Source organism: Salvelinus fontinalis, chromosome 30 (genome assembly GCF_029448725.1).
Source record: "Salvelinus fontinalis isolate EN_2023a chromosome 30, ASM2944872v1, whole genome shotgun sequence".
In the NCBI taxonomy this organism is placed as follows: Eukaryota; Metazoa; Chordata; class Actinopteri; order Salmoniformes; family Salmonidae; genus Salvelinus; species Salvelinus fontinalis.
The window spans coordinates 29,017,871-29,037,422 of NC_074694.1; the positions used below are offsets into that span (position 1 = coordinate 29,017,871).

Here is a 19,552-nt window from a genome sequence, read left to right on the forward strand (position 1 = left end):
AGGGAAAATTGAACTTTTTAATAGATTGTTTAGGAGTCGTATTTAAATGACTAAATCATAGAAGAGACAGTTACCTAAATCGAATGAATTCTAAATAATAGCGGAAAGATAATTGCGATAGAGTTGTGCCCATCGAAATGTGTTTTTATTCTTATGGATTGACTGATGACGGATAAAAGTTTTGTGATAGTTTTTGGTTATTGATTCTTGGTTTGATTGTTTAGGTAACACCAGTGAATTGGAACAGAAAGTTAATGTATTCTAACATTATAATCTGTTTCCATTACGTGGAACAATGTCAGGTCAGTAAAGTGGATTGTAGGATGAGTTCATTATATTTTACAGGGACAGTGAACATTAATCACAGTTGTGTGTGTCTAATGGCTGGGTATTCCTATCAAGCACTTTGAGAGACGGTTTGCAGACAGACTAAATGGGTTTTAATGTTGCCAAGCAAGCTTGTTCAATTAAGTACACATAACCATTGAGGAAATGTAAAACTAATGATTGGAGGGAGTACAATGGAATTATCATTATTATTATGTTTTGTTCGTAGTCAACGTTTGGGTTTCTGAATCTGGGTAGTATAATGAATGCTGACCAAGTGTTTTTTTCTGGGAAAAGGAGTGCTTCATTGTCTCTCTTTGGAAATGTTTTCTGGGGGCTGTAATCTTGAAGGGAGCAAGGGAGATAGAGGCATATTTCTACTAAATTGAAAAGGTCTGGAAATGTTTTGTTTGTTTTTAGCCTTTGGGTTTGAGGAGATTTCCATTTTTCCTAGAGACGATATCTTAAAGGGGTACACACATATCACATATGGATTATTAGAAGTTTTATTTTCTGAATTTTAATAAAACACGTGAATTCTTTAGATAAAGGGAATGTTCTGGGAACCTGGGCTAAAACATGTAGAAAATGTTTGTTGGGTTTTCTTTCATTTGTCTAATATAGTAAGAAACACTAGTGTGAAAGGGTGGTATGACTTTTGGCCTCTATCATGGCTTTCCTTTGCGGTCTGATCAGCCTCATGGGAGGACCATTTGGATAATGAATTTCAGGTCATTGGTAATACTGATTTCAAGGTAATTTGTGTAAATTGATCATTATGAACGAGTTTATAGTTCTTTGACATATTTGTAATTTGAACCAAGGAGAAGAAAGAAATGGCATAGCATTGGATTAATGGTAGATTTATGTTAAGGATTTAGACCCTAATCCAAGCTAACAGGACAGGGATATATGACATCTGTGGTGATTCAGGATCATTGAGAGCATCGAGATAACCTTAATCAAACTATGTAATAACCTTAGAGATTGCTACCATAGACAGGTGATTTTTCAAAAAATCCATGAGTTCAGACAGGTAGACAGTGAGACATTTAGTCAAAATTTGGAAACAACCCATATTTGATACTGACTGTTATAAGAAAGAGCAACACACAGATAGAAGGAAGGGCAGACGGAGAAGCCCTCTCCGCACTGCTGAGACCTTGATGGTTGGGGAGTAGCATGAGGAGAGAAGATAGAAGTGACACAGAATGGGAAGATAACAGTTACTGGGTGGAGACAAAAGGGGAATTAAAGCATAGTTGGTTTCAGGGACTAAGGTGTTAGACACTGAACCATTGCCTAGAAATTATTCTGCACAACAGGCCGAAATAGTAGCATTGACTAGTGCCTGCGAAATAAGAAAGGAGAGAAAGGTTACTATTTACACAGACAAGCACATAGGCATTTAAAACCAAAGAAGATAAGACACTTGACAGATAATTGTTACAGGATAGTCATGAACGAACGCCCCAGGGAGAATTGGACATGTGGAAAATGAAAGGGGCAATCCTACAAGATAATGTCCGACATAAGGATCATTTAATCATCTTACTTGTCATTGTTTAGATATGCGGCAATATTGATACATGGGCAGAGCCATAGGTTAGGACACTTTGTGGCCTATTTGATAATAAACAACTTTTTTTTTTATAATAGATAAATATAGCAAATGGGTAGAAGCGTTCCCAACGTACTTGGCGGACACAATTATGGTAACTAAAATATTAGGTCAAGATATTATCCCTAGAGTTGGTGTACTAGGATCTATTTCTTTAAATAATGGATGGCATTTTAGCTAATCAGGTAGAACAAATAGAAGGCCAGAGTTAGGGACCAGAACAGGTAGACATAGAAGTTGAAAATATAATAGCAGAACACATGAGGAGACTGTTTGTTAACCAAACCCGTATGTCCAAGATTTTGTGTCCAACAGGTGAATGACAGGAGAAGGTGATTCACTCAATCCAACCAGGAGACGGGGGATGAATCCAGCCCCTGAGGAGAATAGACTGGAAGCAGCCCCATTGGGAAGGCCCATACCAGGTTCTGTTAAACCACCGCCTTTTCCATTAGAATAGCTGAGAGAGTCACTTGGGTCTACGTTACCCACTGCAAGAAGGTATGTACACATATAAGCACTTCTGATCACACACAGAGTTAGGAGAAGAACCGAGTACCAACAGGGTCTGGGGGTTACCTCCTTATCGAAGATTTCCTATCCCGACCGTTCATCACTGTGTGTGCTCCTAGAAGTCTGAGTATGGGGTGGTACCTAGCAGACCGACTAAGGGCAGGAGAGGGTTGGCGGTTTTGGGGAATAGTAGGGGCTCTGAGCTGCATCATAGTCTTGGTAACCATTCTGATACATCCAGATCCACCACCTGCCGGGACTAATTATATGACGCCATTGTCATTGATAAGAAGTAAAATATAAACTATATAATACACTGATGAGTGACTTACAGAATAAGGAGTCAAAGAAGATCAAGATGTAGGATTTAAGGTTGTAACGACAGCCTTCCTCCTCTTCACGAGAAGAGAAGGTGTAGCAGGGATCGGACCAAGACGCAGCGTAGTTTGTGCTCAACATATTTAATAATGACGATAAACGTGGACACTTAAAAATGACAAAATAACAAAATGTGGCAAACCGATACAGTCCTAGCTGGTGCAGAGAAAACACAAAGACAGGAAACAACCACCCACAATCCCCAACACAAAACAAGCCACCTAAATATGATTCCCAATCAGAGACAACACAAAACACCTGCCTTTGATTGGGAACCATATTAGGCCAAACATAGAAACAGACAAACTAGACACACAACATAGAATGCACACCCAGCTCACGTCCTGACCAACACTAAAACAAGCAAAACACACAAGAACTATGGTCAAAACGTGACAGTACCCCCCTCCTGAGGTGCGGACTCCGAACGCACCCCCTAAAACTCTAGGGGGGGGTCTGGACCCCCTAAAACTCTAGGGGGGGGTCTGGGTGGGCATCTGTCCACGGTAGCGGCTCCGGCGCTGGACGAGGACACCACTCCACCATTGTCTTTGTCCCCCTCCTTAACGTCCTTTGAGTGGCGACCCTCACCGCCGACCTTGGCCTAGGAACCCTCACAAAGGGCCCCATCAGACTGAGGAGACAGCTCCGAACCGAGAGGTAGCTTAGGACAGAGCGGTAGCTCAGGACAGAGAGGTAGCTCAGGACAGAGAGGTAGCTCCGGACGAATGGCAGCTCCGGACTGAATGGCAGCTCCGGACTGAATGGCAGCTCCGGACTGGAGGGCAGCTCATGACTGGAGGGCAGCTCATGACTGGAGGGCAGCTCATGACTGGAGGGCAGCTCATGACTGGAAGGTAGCTCATGACTGGAAGGCAGCTCATGACTGGAAGGCAGCTCATGATTGGAGGGCAGCTCCTGACTGGAGGGCAGCTCATTACTGGCTGACGGCTCTGGCAGCTCCTGCCTGGCTGGCGGCTCTGGCAGCCCCTGACTGGCTGGCGGCTCTGACGGCTCGGGACAGACGGACGGCTCAGATGGCGCTGGGCAGGCAGGCAGCTCAGATGGCGCTGGGCAGGCAGGCAGCTCAGATGGCGCTAGGCAGGCAGGCAGCTCAGATGGCGCTGGGCAGACAGGCAGCTCAGACGGCGCTGGGCAGAAGGCCGACTCTGACCTGCTGAGGCGCACAGTAGGCCTGGTGCGTGGTGCCGGAACTGGTGGTACCGGTTTGTAGACACGCACCTCAAGGCTAGTGCGGGGAGCAGGAACAGGGCACACTGGACTCTCGAGGCGCACTATAAGCCTGGTGCGTGGTACCGGCACTGGTGGTACCGGGCTGAGGGCACGCACCTCAGGGCGAGTGCGGGGAGAAGGAACAGAGTTCTGGAGACGCACAGGAGGCTTGGTGCGTGGTGCCGGAACTGGTGGTACCGGGCTGGAGACACGCACCACAGGGAGAGTGCGTGGAGGAGGAGCAGAGTTCTGGAGACGCACAGGAAGCCTGGTGCGTGGTGTAGGCACTGGTGTTACTGGGCTGGGGCGAGGAGGTGGCGCCGGATGTACCGGACCGTGAAGGCGTACTGGCTCCCTTGAGCACCGAGCCTGCCCAACCTTACCTGGTTGAATGATCCCCGTAGGCCGACCAGTGCGGGGAGGTGGAATAACCCGCACTGGGCTGTGCAGGCGAACCGGGGACACCATGCGTAAGGCTGGTGCCATGTACACCGGCCCGAGGAGACGCACTGGAGACCAGATGTGCTGAGCCGGGTTCATGACACCTGGCTCAATGCTCAATCTAGCCCGGCCGATATGTGGAGCTGGGATGTACCGCACCGGGCTATGCACACGTACAGGAGACTCCGTGCACTCTTCCGCATAACACGGTGTCTGCCCGTACTCTCGCTTTCCACGGTAAGCCCGGGAAGTTGGCGCAGGTCTCCTACCTGACTTCGCCACACTCCCCTTTAGCCCCCCCAATACATTTTTGGGGTTTCTTCTCGGGCTTCCTGGCCAGCCGTGTTCCCTCATAACACCGGTTCCCCTTCGCAGCTGCTTCCGCTCTCCTAGCTGCCTCCACCTGTTCCCATGGAAGGCGATCCTTACCAGACAGGATTTCCTCCCATGTGTAGCAACCCTTTCCGTCCAACACGTCCTCCCAAGTCCATTCCTCCTGGTACCGCTGCTGCTGCTGCTGCCGCTGCTGCCCGTTACTACGCTGCTTGGTCCGAGTTTGGTGGGTGGTTCTGTAACGGCAGCCTTCCTCCTCTTCACGAGAAGAGAAGGTGTAGCAGGGATCGGACCAAGACGCAGCGTAGTTTGTGCTCAACATATTTAATAATGACGATAAACGTGAACACTTAACAATTACAAAATAACAAAATGTGGCAAACCGATACAGTCCATGCTGGTGCAGAGAAAACACAAAGACAGGAAACAACCACCCACAATCCCCAAACACAAAACAAGCCACCTAAATATGATTCCCAATCAGAGACAACACAAAACACCTGCCTCTGATTGGGAACCATATTAGGCCAAACAGAGAAACAGACAAACTAGACACACAACATAGAATGCCCACCCAGCTCACGTCCTGACCAACAATAAAACAAGCAAAACACACAAGAACTATGGTCAGAACGTGACAAAGGTAAACATTAAACAATTCCCTAGGAAAGCAAATAACTTTACAGGGATTGGGTTGGCCAGATTAAAGTACTCGGCCAACCCACCTCGGTTCACTTTAACTCCTGATGAGTACCACGGTTATAGACACAAGAATGGCACCAAGAACTTAGATTATTTTAATGGCTGAAAGGTAATCGTTAATGTGACTGACTTAGGTTTGGAAGTACAGGAGAACATTATTCACCTAACAGCACCTATTACTGATGTAGGGTGGGCTCGTACCAGCAAAGGACGCATACGACAGAAACTACCAGAAAGGGTGGTTAGGAACTTGCACCCTGGGGTTATTGGTCCAACCAGTTTGAGTTAGTCATCAGAGGCCAGTTATAGGAGGCTAAAGTAGGCATAGGAGGAGTTTTGATCTACAATGTCTAGATGGATGCTATTGGCATCCTCAGGGAAGTTACAGATTAATACAAAGCTATGAATCAAATAGGTGAAGACTTTACCACTACGTTCTTTTGGTGGTTGACAATAAATAAAAATGTGGATTGGATTAATGACATCTATTATAATCACCAGAGATTCGTGAATGATACTGGGGATGCAGTAAAGGGATTCTCTGACCAATTATCCGCCACATCCCTCATGACCTGGTAAAATAGACTGACTCTCGATATGTTAATTGGCAGAAAAGGGTGGGGTATGTAGAATGATTGGGGTTCATTGCTGTACGTTTATTTTTTTAATAACACAGCTCCAGACGGATCAGTGACCAAGGCCCTGGCTGGTTTAACCACATAAGCTCACGAATTAGCAGAGAACTCTGGGGTGGATAATTCTCTAACAAATTGGTTTGACATTGTGTTTGGGAAATGGAAAAATGTCATAATCACTGTGTTGTGGGCAACTTTCACCTGTATGAATGTTTTGATTCTGTGTGGATGTTCCGTGTATGATAGGTTAGATCACCAGGACTCTGGAAAGGTCAATGACGCAACAGATGGTGAGGTACGGACCGATTCCCAGCTCCGGCCAGTGGGATGACGAATACAGGCCTCCAGGCCTAGGAGATGGCTCCGTTTCTTTTAACTACGGGGAGCCAATGTTGGATGAGACTATATAGAATTGTTTAGACTGTTTTTTTATGAAGATTGTAATAAAAATCCTAACAGGAAGCATTATGATTGGATATAGGCCTATAACAGTCATTGATGAATATCGAATGTACATGCATTTATTGGTTTGGATTATTCTTGTATACCATTCATGTTTCCATATAGTGTTGGAGGTATCAGGGTGTATTATTTAGTCATTAAGGGTGGATAGTCGATGGAATTTATATGTTTAAATGAATGATTAGAATATTCCACCCTGATTGATGGAATTTTTATGTTTAAATGAATGATTAGAATATTCCACCCTGAAACCATATAATTGTATGAAATTGATTAGAATCATAAAATTATAATTAAGGGTGTGTGTAGTTTTAGTCAGTAAAGTTATAATAAACTATGTGTGTAGTTTTAGTCAGAATTAGGGTAAAACAATATATCTGCACAATATGTCTCTATAGTTTCTTAAACACAGACTGTCTGAGCAAGATTCGGTGCCGACCTTGGCCACTGAGAGATTTGGGAGAGGGCAGGGAGTACTTCTCACGGTCCCTAATATTTGTCGGCTGGGTATTGATACAGTATGTGCGTAGGATACCTACTGTTCGTGTGTATGTATGTGCATATGATATCTACTGTTTGTGTGGAAGTATGTGCGCTGCTATAAAATGGATGTCTTTGTATTGTGGACTTCAGAACGTTCTCGTGAATAAACTGTACTAACCTTTTGCATAAGCTGAGTCTTTGACTAATTATTATTAAACCCATGGTCTTACAAACCTCGGGGATTGATCAAAGCTATTGATTGATTGTTATTATCATTGGGATTGAAAATTCTCGGGACAGGGGGAGGGGCATTTCTTTGGGACCATCAGGCAACATCCTGCCAACTGATACACAAATGTTCTAGCAACATTCCCATGAAAAGCGTGTCTAGAAAATGTATATCTTATATTCTGAGAACATGGCAAACATGTTCTGTGTATGTTTGGTGGGACATTGATGATATATTCAGCTAACCCTCAGAAAACTGGACACATGAATGTTCTTGCAACGTTCCCATGAAACGTGTATAGAACATTATCTTAAATTCTGAGAACAGGGTAACCACATTCTGGGTAAGTTCTATTTGACATTAAGGGAATGGTCCCTTGAAAACGTTCCTTGCACATCAAAGGAACAGTCCTACAAAACGTTTGTTAATTCACTAGGGTAGGGGGCAGCATTCAGAATTTTGGATGAAATGCATGCCCAAATTAAACTGCCTGCTTCTCGGGCCCAGAAGATATGATATGCATATAACTGATGGATTTGGATAGAAAACACTCTAAAGTTTCCAAAACTGTTAAAATAGTGTCTGTGAGTATAACAGAACTGATTTGGCAGGCGAAAACATGAGAAAACTCCATTCAGGAAGTAGTTTTTTTTGTTGGTTTTGTAGTTTTCTATTCAATGCCATTACAGTATCCATTGACTTAGGACTCAAATTGCAGTTTCTATACCTTCCACGAGATGTCAACAGTCTTTAGAAATTGTTTCAGGCTTGTATCCTGAAAAATGAGGAAGTAAGAGCAGTCTGAATGAGTGGACCCTAAAGTGGCACAGTGCCTTTATTGTTTACCTTTAAAATTGACTACGTTACTGTCAGGTTGAAATATAATCGATTATTTAGGCTAAAAACAACCTGAAGGATTGAATATAAATATCATTTGACATGTTTCTATGAACTTTACAGATACAATTTGGATTTTTTTGTCTTCCTGTTTTGACTGCGTTTGAGCCTGTGGATTACTGAAGACAATGCACGAACAAAACTGATGTTTTTGGATATAAAGAGACTTTATCAAACAAAAGGAACATTTATTGAGTAAATGAATGTCTGCTGAGTGCAACCATATGAAGATCATCAAAGGTAAGGGATTCATTTTATCTCTATTTCTGACTTGTGTAACTGTTCTACTTGGCTGGTTACTGTTTGTAATGATTTGTCTAGTGGGCTATGTTCTCAAATAATCGTAAGGTATGCTTTCGCCGTAAAGCATTTTTTAAATCTGACACCGTGGTTGGATTCACAAGACGTTAATCTTTAAACCTATGTAAAATATGTTTTGTTTTCTGAATTTTTATAATGAGTATTTCTGTATTTGAATTTGGCGCCCAGCAGTTTCACTGGGTGTTGAAGAGGTGGGACACTAACGTCTCACGTACCCAAGAGAGGTTAATGGCCTGATAAGAATCTTAAGGGAACGTTCTCTAAAGTTGTGGGAACATTTGTTGTTAGCTGGGTGTAACCATTTATACAACTACAAAGTCTACAAACGCATGAATGATGGCCAGTAATGAAATTATGGACAATTACAAGTATCCTTCCTAAAGGCTACTGTGCTGGTACAACCAGAGGCCTGAATCCCTCCCAAACACTATTGATCATATTATACGCACACTTGTTGACTCAGTCACAGAACTCACAAATGCCCGGCTATTGCCAAAAGGTGAGAACTCATTATCAGCTCATCTCATTGTAAATCATTCTGTCTGGCTATGACTTTATTTCCCACACCCCTGTAACCTGCAGAAACAAAGCTCATACATCAAAAATAACAAATCAAGAGGACAGACTTTGGTTTAACGTTACTTAGTTCTTCTATCTTAGCTTGTTTGTTCATTCATGAGTCCACGGGTGTGTGTGTGCGCGTGCATTTATAGGTTCATTCATGCATGTGTCCAGGTGTGTCTGTGTGTGTAGTGCGTTGGTGTGTTATCGTATACCTGGGGCACAATGTCCTTTTTAGGGTAAATGCATAATAGCAGGTTTAAGTCTGATTACTGACCACCAGTACATCTCATCAGCTGTTTCTGCTGAGCTCTTTATGTGTGTATTCATTTTTTCATATTTTTTTATGTTGGCTTGGTGGATCGTTGACAGTTTTGAAGATAGATTGCAAAGTTGACATCCCCATAAAAAATGAAAGATTTAGATATTTTCCATGTATTCAACCGAAGCTGTGTCATCACGGCTTATCTATCTTGGGTTTACAATGCAAAGAAGTGGAGCGGCCCAGATACTGCATGATACAAAATATCTATATGGTCAGGGTTAACCATTACTTCATCCCCACTTTAAAGAGGTTGACACACTTCCATACAGTTGACCTGTTTTGTGAAGTACTGTGTGTGCCTTCGAGTTTCTCCAAAATTGGTTGAAGATTACCTGTCCTTGTCTGCCCTCTAATGGACTATCGATGTTACATGCCGTTCTAATAAGCAATTTCTGAAGCAATATTTGAATTGCTAATAACCTAATTTTGACCACAGGTTAACTTATTCATGCGAATAATCAACACAATTTCACACAGGAATGTGAATAATACAGTAGTAACTTTTTATCCTAATGACAACACGCTAGTCACATTGATTCGACATAAAAAGTGATCTAGAACACAATGAAACTTCTAACAGTTTCCCAACATAAGAGAGACATAGTACTATATAATTTAGTCACAATAAATAAAACATGGTATTAACAATGCATATAAACCTAATTATGTTTACAAAAGGCTAAAACTGCAAGATGAAAGTATGAGACTATTGACAACAGTAAATGTTCATTTCTTGTCTATTACTATGGATAACATGTGTTTTAATGATTTAAAAAAAGGAGTTTTGAACCCCACATAGTAATCATCAATAACTCTGTTACAAAGATTAATAAATGGTCATTGTTCAACATTAGACTGAAGGAGTGGGCGTTACCAGGGCAGTATCATCAGAGTGAATTGTGCGATGGGTTAGACCAGGCATATATTGGCATTAAAACACAAATGTATAATCTTATCAATAATATCTACCTCACTTGTCATAACGAATAAAAATTAAATAAATAAAACGTATGAATAAAAACATTTAGGAAGATTTGTTGCTCTTTGTTTCACAGTTTTCCTTACAGCAGTGTCTTATTAAACATACTAGAATCCTGCCATCTTAAATAACCTGCCATCTTAAATAACCTGCCATTTTAAATAACCTTCAATCCAATTTAACCTTGACCCTTTTCCTAACTTAAATATTTCACTTTTCCTCATTCACATTCCAACTGAAACCTACTTAACGCTGTCTTAAGCCTTATATTACCACATTCCAACCCCCAGGGTTACACCTTCACGTAATCACTCCTTCCACTGCTCCCTGTGCTTGTTCACTTCCTCCTTCTTCCCCCTTTACCTCTCTAGGCTCCTTCCTCCCCCACCTTATCTCCCTACCCTGGACTCCACTACTCCCTCCTCCCCCTTTACCTCTCCAGGCTCCTTCCCACCTTCCCTCCCAACCCCCATCCTCCACTCTTCCCCACACTGCCTATTTGCAGATGCAGGTGGAGGTCTAGGAGCTGATGATCTGTCCAGACCAGGTCTCATGCTTGGTTCCTGGGGCCAAGTGGGTGATGACAACCTCCATCGCCTGGATCTTCTGGTTCTTGGGGGGGATGGAACAGACTTTGTACGTGACCTCGTCACCTTCCATCGGCACGTATTCTCCATCAATACTAAAAAAGGGAGAGGGGGAGAACGTTATGAGAGAATCCAGGCCTCTCTATGTCTAGGACATTAAAGTTGATGAATATATGATAAAGCAATAAGGTGTATTGTGATTATAAAATATGATATTATGTACAACGCATATTGGCATATTCAGTCCCAAAGTGTGTTGTAGATTATAATTGAATCCTAACGCTTCAGAATCACTCACTCAGAGATGTGTACAAAGATGTCCTCTCCACCGTTGGAGGGCTTTATAAAGCCATGACCCTGGGACCTGTAGAAGGTCTTACACACGCCCTTATACACTGGGCCTGATCTGGCCCGCACCGTACTGAGAGACACACAGGAGAGAATCAACATTAACCCATGCAGGCTATTCTCTGGACTTGCATCCAAAATGGGCAGTTCCTGATAGTGACCAGAGCCTCATAGATCACACTCAAGGCCATGCACAAATACACTCACACGCACTCTATCACCAGAGATTATTCCTACTCACGCTGAGTACGTGCGGGTGCGTTTGGTCGGCAGAGGGCTGGGCAACTCGCCTGGCATCAGGGGGGGTTTCCTTTCCCTCTCCCACACCCGACTTCCCTCCCTGAGGAAGGGGAAGGATAGGGAGAGAGGGGTGCGGGGGGAGCTCAGTGGCCGTGGGGGATCGGAGGGGGACGAGGGGTCTGAATCAGCCATCTCTGTGGGGGTCCCCCTGGGGGTGTGGAGCTCTGTAGGAGAAGCTGCCTCAGCCTCGGGTGGGTCACAGCCAGGGAGACAGACCTAGACTGTCTGCATGATAAGGGTGATGGGTGGTGTGTTTGTGGTGGTGGTTTAGGATGCGTCTGGAAGGTGGGATAATGGAGGAGCTTGGTGGCTTCCTGGAGAGAGAAAGAAAAGAAAGAGTGAAAAAATAGAGAAATATATGAATGAATCCGAAAGACTGCAAAACATTAACAAGGAGGGACACTCGGTGAAATAACAGAGCTCCTCTGTGGAGATGGGAGAAACTTTCAGAAGGAGAAGCATGTCTGTCTGCAGCACTCCACAAATCAGGCCTTTATGGTAAAGTGGCCAGACGGAAGCCACCCCTCAGTAAAAGGCACACACCTGTCTATATAAAAGGTCCGACAGTGCATGTAAGAGCAAAAACCAATCCATGAGGTCTGAGGAATTGTCCATAGAGCTCAGAGACAGGACTGTGTCGAGCCACAGATCTGTCGAAGGGTACCAAACCATTTCTGCAGCATTGAAGGTCCCCAAGAACACAGTGGCCTACATCATTCTTAAATGGAAGACGTTTGGAACCACCAAGACTCTTCCTAGATCTGGCCACCCGGCCAAACCAAGAACCCGATGGTCACTGACAGAGCTCCAGAGTTCCTCTGTGAAGATGGGAGAACCTTCCAGAAGGACAACTATCTCTGCAGCACTCCACCAATCAGGCCGTTATAGTAGTGGCCAGACGGAAGCCACTCCTCAGTAAAAGGCACATGACAGCCCGCTTGGAGTTTGCCAAAAGTCACCTAAAGGAATCTCAGACCATGACAAACAAGATTGAACTCTTTGGCCTGAATGCCAAGCGTCACGTCTGGAGGACACCAGGCACCGCTCATTACCTGGCCAATACCATCCCTACGGTGAAGCATGGTGGTGGCAGCATCATGCTGTAGGGATTCTTTTCAGCGGCAGGGACTGGGAGACTAGTCAGGGTCGAGGGAAAGATGAACGGAGCAAAGTACAGAGAAAACCTGCTCCAGAGTGCTCAGGACCTCAGACTGGGTGAAAGTTCACCTTCCAACAGGACAACAACCCTAAGCACACAGCCAAGACATCGCAGGAGTGGCTTCGGGACAAGTGTCTGAATATCCTTGAGTGGCCCAGCCAGAGCTCAGACTTGAACCCGATAGAACATCTCTGGAGAGACCTGAAAATAGCTGTGCAGCAATGCTCCCCATCCAACCTGACAGAGCTTGAAAGGGATATGCAGAGAAGAATGGGAGAAACTCCCCAAATATAGGTGTGCCAAGCCTGTAGCGTCATACCCAAAAAGACTTGAGCCTGTAATCTCTGCCATAGGTGATTCAACAAAGTACTGAGTAAAGGGTCTGTATACTTATGTAAATATATATGTAAATATATATGTAAATATATATATATATATATATATATATATGTAAATATATATATATATATATATATACACACACATTAGTGAAAAGAAAAAAAATGAAACCTGCTTTTGCTTTGTCATTATGTGCTATTTTGTATAGATTGAGGGAAACAATTTAATCAATTTTAGAATAAGTCTGTACTGTAAAAATAAAATGTGTAAAAAGTGAAGTGGTCTGAATACTTTGAATGCACTGTATGCATGAATTGGACCATATTGTTCTTCTACCTGAGCATACGAAATGTAATGAGCACTTTTGGGTGTCAGAGAAAATGTATCTGCGTAAAAAGTACATATAGATAGTGGAGTAAAAGTAAAAATTGTCAAATATAAATAGTAAAGTACAGATACCCCAAAAAACTACATGCAGTGCCTTCAGAAATATATTCCACATTTTCTTGTTACAAACTGAATTTCAAATGTATTCATTTGAGATTTGTCACTGGCCTACACACAATACCCCTTAATGTCAAAGTGGAATTATGTTTTTAGATTATTTATTTTTTGAGTTGCATGGACTGTGTGCAATAATAGCATTTAACATGATTTTTGAAATATCTACCACATCTCTGTACTCCACATATACAGATAATTGTAAGGTCCCTCAGTCGAGAAATTAATTTCAAACACAGATTCAACCAAAGACCAGGGAGGTTTTCCAATGCCTAGCAAAGAAGGGAACCTATTGATAGATGGGTCAAAATAAAAAAGCAGACATTGAATATCCCTTTGAGCATGGTGAAGTTATTAATTACTCTTTGGATGGTGGATCAATACACTCAGGCACTACAAAGATACAGGCGTCCTTCCTAACTCAGTTACCGGAGTGGAAGGAAACCGCTCAGGGATTTCACCATGAGGCTAAACAGAGAGTTTAATGGCTGTGATAGGAGAAAACTAAGGATGGATCAACAACATTGTATTTACTCCACAATACTAACCTATTTGACAGAGTTTAAAGAAGCCTGTACAGAATAAAAAATATTCCAAATCATGCACACTGTTTGAACAAGGCACTTAAGTAAAACTGCACAAAAAGTGGCAAAGCAATACATTTTTTGTCATAAATACAAAGTGTTATGTTTGGGGCAAATCCAATGAAACACATTACTGAGTACCACTCTCCATATTTTCAAACATAGTGGTGGCTGCATCATGTTATCATTAAGGACTGGGGAGTTTTTCAAGATAAAAAAATTAACTGAATTGAGGCTGGAGCTGAGCACAGGAAAAACCCTAGAGGAAAACCTGGTTCAGTCTGATTTCCAACAGACACTTGGGGACAAATTCACCTTTCAGCAGGACAATAACCTAAAACACAGCCAAATCCACACGAGTTGCTTACCAAGAAGACAGTGAATGTTCCTGAGTGGCCGAAGTTACAGTTCAGGCAAGACCTGAAAATGGTTGTCTAGCAATGATCAACAACCAATTTGACAGAGCTTGAAGAATTTTAAAAAGAATAATGGGAAAATGTTGCACAATCCAGGTGAGGAAAGCTCTCAGATAGACTCACTGCTGTAATCGCTGCCAAACGTGCTTCTACCAAGTATTGACTCAGGGGTGTGAATATTATGTAAATTCAATATTTCTGTATTTAATTTTCAATAAATGTGCTACAATTTCTAAAAACAAGTTTTCACTTTGTCATTATGGGGTAGATGGGCGAGAGAAATAAACTTTACTTCATCCATTTTGAATTCAGGATGTAACAACAAAATGTAGAATAAGTCAAGTGTCATGAATATTTTCTTTAGGCACCGTAAGCAGTACTTTCAAGTATTTTTACACCACTGACTGGAACTACGCTGTCACGAACGTCGTCAGGGAAATGGCCGGACCAAGGTGCAGCGTGGTAAGCGTACATTTCTTTTTATTATGAATGTCACCAACAAAAACAAGAAACAACAAAAACGAACGTGACGCTGACTAGGGCTATACAGGCCACTAACACAGACAACTACCCACAACTAAGCTGGAAAAACAGGCTGCCTAAGTATGATTCCCAATCAGAGTCAACGATAGACAGCTGTCCCTGATTGAGAACCATACCCGGCCAAAACATAGAAACCGAAAACATAGAAATAAAGAAACTAGAATGCCCACCCTAGTCACACCCTGGCCTAACCAAAATAGAGAATAAAAGCCTCTCTATGTCCAGGGTGACATACGCACTACTCTTTTTTGCAAAAATGTAAGAAAATATGGCTGAAATGGGCAAGAATATCCTCTTTTTCTGCCTCAGACCTACCTAATTTTCACTTGATTTATAGTTAGACTAAATTACACACTGGCAACATCTGACTCCAGAATTATATGTTCTTGCAATTTATAGTCTTTGACATTTCAAATTTAGGATATGATAATTTTCTACAAAAACTGTTTTTTCAAAGTTACTTTAGTTAAGTAAACAATATTTTTCTTAAGTGTAGCTTAACTTCTTCCAGTTTGAAGTAATTGGTAGCCTGGTAAACTATATTTTCAGAGTAGCTTCCCCAACACTGAAGAAAGTGATTTGATTTAAAGCACCAGCACTGATGTCACTGGCTTTGAAATCATCCCAAGAATGTCTATATAAACCAGCCTCGCCGAGCAGAGCCTTAGGTTCGATATTTAATACATCATATTAGCCCCCCGTGTATTGTGTATTCAGACGTCAAACGCTTTGAACAGGCAGTGCAACCAGCAGATTATTTTGACAGAAAAAGCCCTAGACAATATCCAATTATTTTGCCATTGAAGAGAATTGTGTCTTTGAGACCTATCACAGTATCCCTCCCCTCTTAGAGACTGCATACTAATGGCTTTCTATGCAGTGTTGGGGAGTAGTGAACTACATGTAGTTCAACTAGTAATGAAACTACATTTTGCAGTAGTTTAATGGTAGTTAACACAGAATTCAAATCTTGGTAGTGTTTTCAGTAGTTAATTACTTTGTTTGCAATGTAGCAGTGTAGCTTAATACTGGAACACACTACTTTTTTTTGCTAAAATAGAATATGGGTGAAGTAGGCAAGAATTTCCTTTCTTTTTTGGAATCAGGCCTTCATTCTCATTTGAAACATATTTTTTGTGTTTAATAGGCTTAATTGCAAATTCTGTGAACATCCGACTCCAGAGGGATCTGTTCTTGCTAGTGCTGCGCGATTAACCAAAATGTTTATTTTTTTAGACATCGGTTCAATTACTTGATTTACATTTACTTTGTTTTTGTGTGTGAGCCAAAGCACTGTTTCTCTAAAAAAATCAAATAAATCACGAGAGAAATCAAGTCAAGAACTATGTGGGACGCTGGGCTGAAGGGAGTTGTAGTTTTCATTAAGCAAATATTCAACCTAGTCCAGCACAGAAACGTGGTCATTATCTACAATGCCCATAATCCATTGCGCCAGTTCATTCTGGTTCCGACAGAGATGGATACACTTTTATGCCTGCTATGTTAGGTTGCCCCATACACAGGTTAGATACAGACTGACTGCATGAGAGAGGAATGTACACAACACAAGGAGATGATGGATAGACAGTTTGTGAAAGTAGGCCTATGCCTTATCTACTTTGAAGAACTAGTAAATGATTTAGTCAGACAGGCTAGTCTGCCTAAGTATGCTGTAGAGCTATCTAAATAGGAGATCTACCCAATGTGGACTTGACAGAGACAATGGAATATTTTCAACATTTTGGCAATTGAATGTTCACTATTTTAGGCTTTGGAATTTTAATTTAAAAAGCATTTTTGCACTTTTTCAAAGTAGCTTTAGTTAAGTAAACTATTTTTTATTAAGGGTAGCTTTAGTGTAGATTAACTTCTTCCAGTGTGAAGTAATTGGTAGTTTGGTCAACTGTGATATCAGAGTAGCTTCCCCAACACTGTTTCTATGTAAAAGATAGATGAGGGAAATGTGTGGCAGACTGCATCCCTAGGGCTGCTCTCTCTCTATGTGACAAGTGGCACCATCTAAATATAGCTGCCTGCATGGTGGAGTAAAGTGGAGTTTACCCTTTATTGACTGGAGGGTCAGGGTGGAGACAGGGTTGCGACCAGAGTTTAGAGAGGAGGGTTCAGGGCGGTAGGGAACCATAATGATCCAATAAAGAGGAAAATACACTTTTTATTGGTAAGAGGCAGTGTAATCTCTTATCCCAAAACTAATTTAAGAGAAATGGATTAATAAAATGTCCGACATCCATGTGTCAAAGAAAGGTGGCAGGTTTTATCCTGATGACAACATCACACGCTGGTGGAATTTGACTTGATTGTGTGTACACCACAGGAGGTTGGTGGCACCTTAATTGGGGAGGACGGGCTTGTGGTAATGGCTGGAGCGGAATAAGTGGAATGGTCTCAAAAACCATTCCATTTGCTCCGTACCAGCCATTATTATGAGCCGTCCTCCCTTCAGCAGCCTCCACTCTTATACACACCTCTGTTGTCACAATTTTGCACAGAAAAAAAAGAAACTTTGAAAACTAATATTGAATTATTGGCTATTACATACACTGACAAGTACTTTAATCCAACAATACAGTTTATCCATCTAATCTGTCTCATTTTATATATACTACTTGTAAAAGTAGTGAGTGACTAAACCGATTTTAAAAATAATGGGATTATTATAGGCTGTACATTTATTTTTAGCTAGTTTTGGAGCAGTGTAAACACCAGTGCCGACTGGGCTCCGTCAACTAGACAAAGGCTGTCTCAACACCACCATGCACTTCCCAAAATCTGCAGGGCACTGTGGCTGCTTGTCCTCAGCATTATCAGCATGGGAGACACGTAAATATTCAGTAGGCTACACACAGACAGTCACTCACGACGCTGCCTTTTTTTGGCGGCCTTTGTCTAATCCCTTTTAACTTTAAAATACCCTAAGAGTTGTCTAATAGCGGTCTAACATGTGGTGTCTTGACTCTCTCTCACTCACTCCCCAAATCAAGGCCACTGGCATCTTGATTCCAGAACATTCTTATGTGAACCAGCTGAGACAACAGGAGAATACATTGATCGTTCAAAATAAGGTAGAATCTGCACGAGACTACACAGTTTAAAGGCTAGGCTACTCACACAATACATATTTATCCAGATACGTTTATAAAATATAACATTTTCCCCTGGATGATGGTAGCTAACTTGTACAAAAATAGCTCCGAAAATAAAATATTTATAGCCTAAAGCGCACTATCAAAATGTAGGCTATTGATTAATCGTGCTCTTACCGTAAAATGTTACTCTGTTTTCGGTCAAACGTGTTGATGTCTTGACTCTTAACTGTTATATGACGATAATTATAAAATTAAATAACAATACAAAAATACACAGATGTGGAGAGAATACCTTCCTCTTCTATGCGGTTTCGCTGCACAAACTGGTCTGTCTGGATGATGAGGGCGCAAAATGAAAAGAAAAGAGAGAAGGGCGGGGGTACTAGTGATGGGCAGTTCGGGAACGATTCGTTCTTTTTGAACGATTCTTTTTACTGACTCGAGAGTCATGATTCGTTTTTAGTCGTTTGTTTGGCCTGCTGGCCGCAATGTATTCTACAGCAAGGTGAATTCGCGCTCCCCCGGCTCAGCCAATATAGTCTAATTGCAGACCGCAATTTGGGGGCGTTTCTTGATATGGCCATATCATATCATATTCCTTGATTATCCGGTAACACCCATTTGTACCCGCCATTCGTCAGTCCATTGATATCAGGAAACGCCCGTTAGTGCATGCCATTGGTCGGTCCATTGATACGTGCCATTGGTCAGTTCCACGTAATTTGTATCAAGGAGACTTCAAATCAAATCAAATTGTATTTGTCACATGCGCCGAATACAACAGGTGTAGGTAGACCTTACAGTAAAATGCTTACTTACAAGCCCTTAACCAACAATGCAGTTTTTAGAAAAATGTGTTAAGTAAAAAATAAAAGTAACAAATATTTAAAGAGCAGCAGTAAAATAACAATAGCAAGGCTATATACAGGGGGTACTGGTACAGAGTCAATGTGCAGGGGCACCGGTTAGTCGAGGTAATTGAGGTAATATGTACATGTAGGTAGAGTTAAAGTGATTATGCATAGATAATAAACAGAGCGTAGCAGGAGCGTAAGGGGGCGGGGAAATGCAAATAGTCTGGGTAGCCATTTGATTAGCTGTTCAGTCTTTGGCTTGGTGGTAGGAGCTGTTAACTTTTCACGCCTCTCAACCCCAGATCCGGGATCACCCCCCACCCCCCCACACTGATTAGCATCGCTAGCATAGCGTCACAATTAAATAGTAGCAT

General features: G+C 42.1%; 1 protein-coding gene across 1 annotated transcript; it reads right to left on the minus strand.

Annotated features, from left to right (window-relative positions):
* Nucleotides 1-9,941: 9,941 nt before the first annotated feature.
* Nucleotides 9,942-18,790, minus strand: LOC129828977 (cold shock domain-containing protein C2-like). Its single transcript, XM_055890336.1, has 4 exons — nt 18,499-18,790; nt 11,617-11,989; nt 11,326-11,448; nt 9,942-11,122 (listed from the first exon to the last, which is right to left on the minus strand). The coding sequence occupies exons 2-4, from the start codon at nt 11,805-11,807 to the stop codon at nt 10,960-10,962; spliced, it is 477 nt and encodes a 158-aa protein (XP_055746311.1). The 5' UTR covers nt 11,808-11,989; nt 18,499-18,790; the 3' UTR covers nt 9,942-10,959.
* Between the last annotated feature and the right edge of the window lie 762 nt (nt 18,791-19,552).

What these genes read in the sequence shown, in the direction of transcription:
- LOC129828977 (XM_055890336.1), bottom strand. Translation starts at nt 11,807, where the DNA reads ATGGCTGATTCAGACCCCTCGTCCCCCTCCGATCCCCCACGGCCACTG. An exon ending in CGCACCCGCACGTACTCAGC is followed by an intron (nt 11,449 to 11,616) that starts GTGAGTAGGAAT and finishes TGTGTCTCTCAG; the next exon opens with TACGGTGCGGGCCAGATCAG. An exon ending in ATCTTTGTACACATCTCTGA is followed by an intron (nt 11,123 to 11,325) that starts GTGAGTGATTCT and finishes TCCCTTTTTTAG; the next exon opens with TATTGATGGAGAATACGTGC.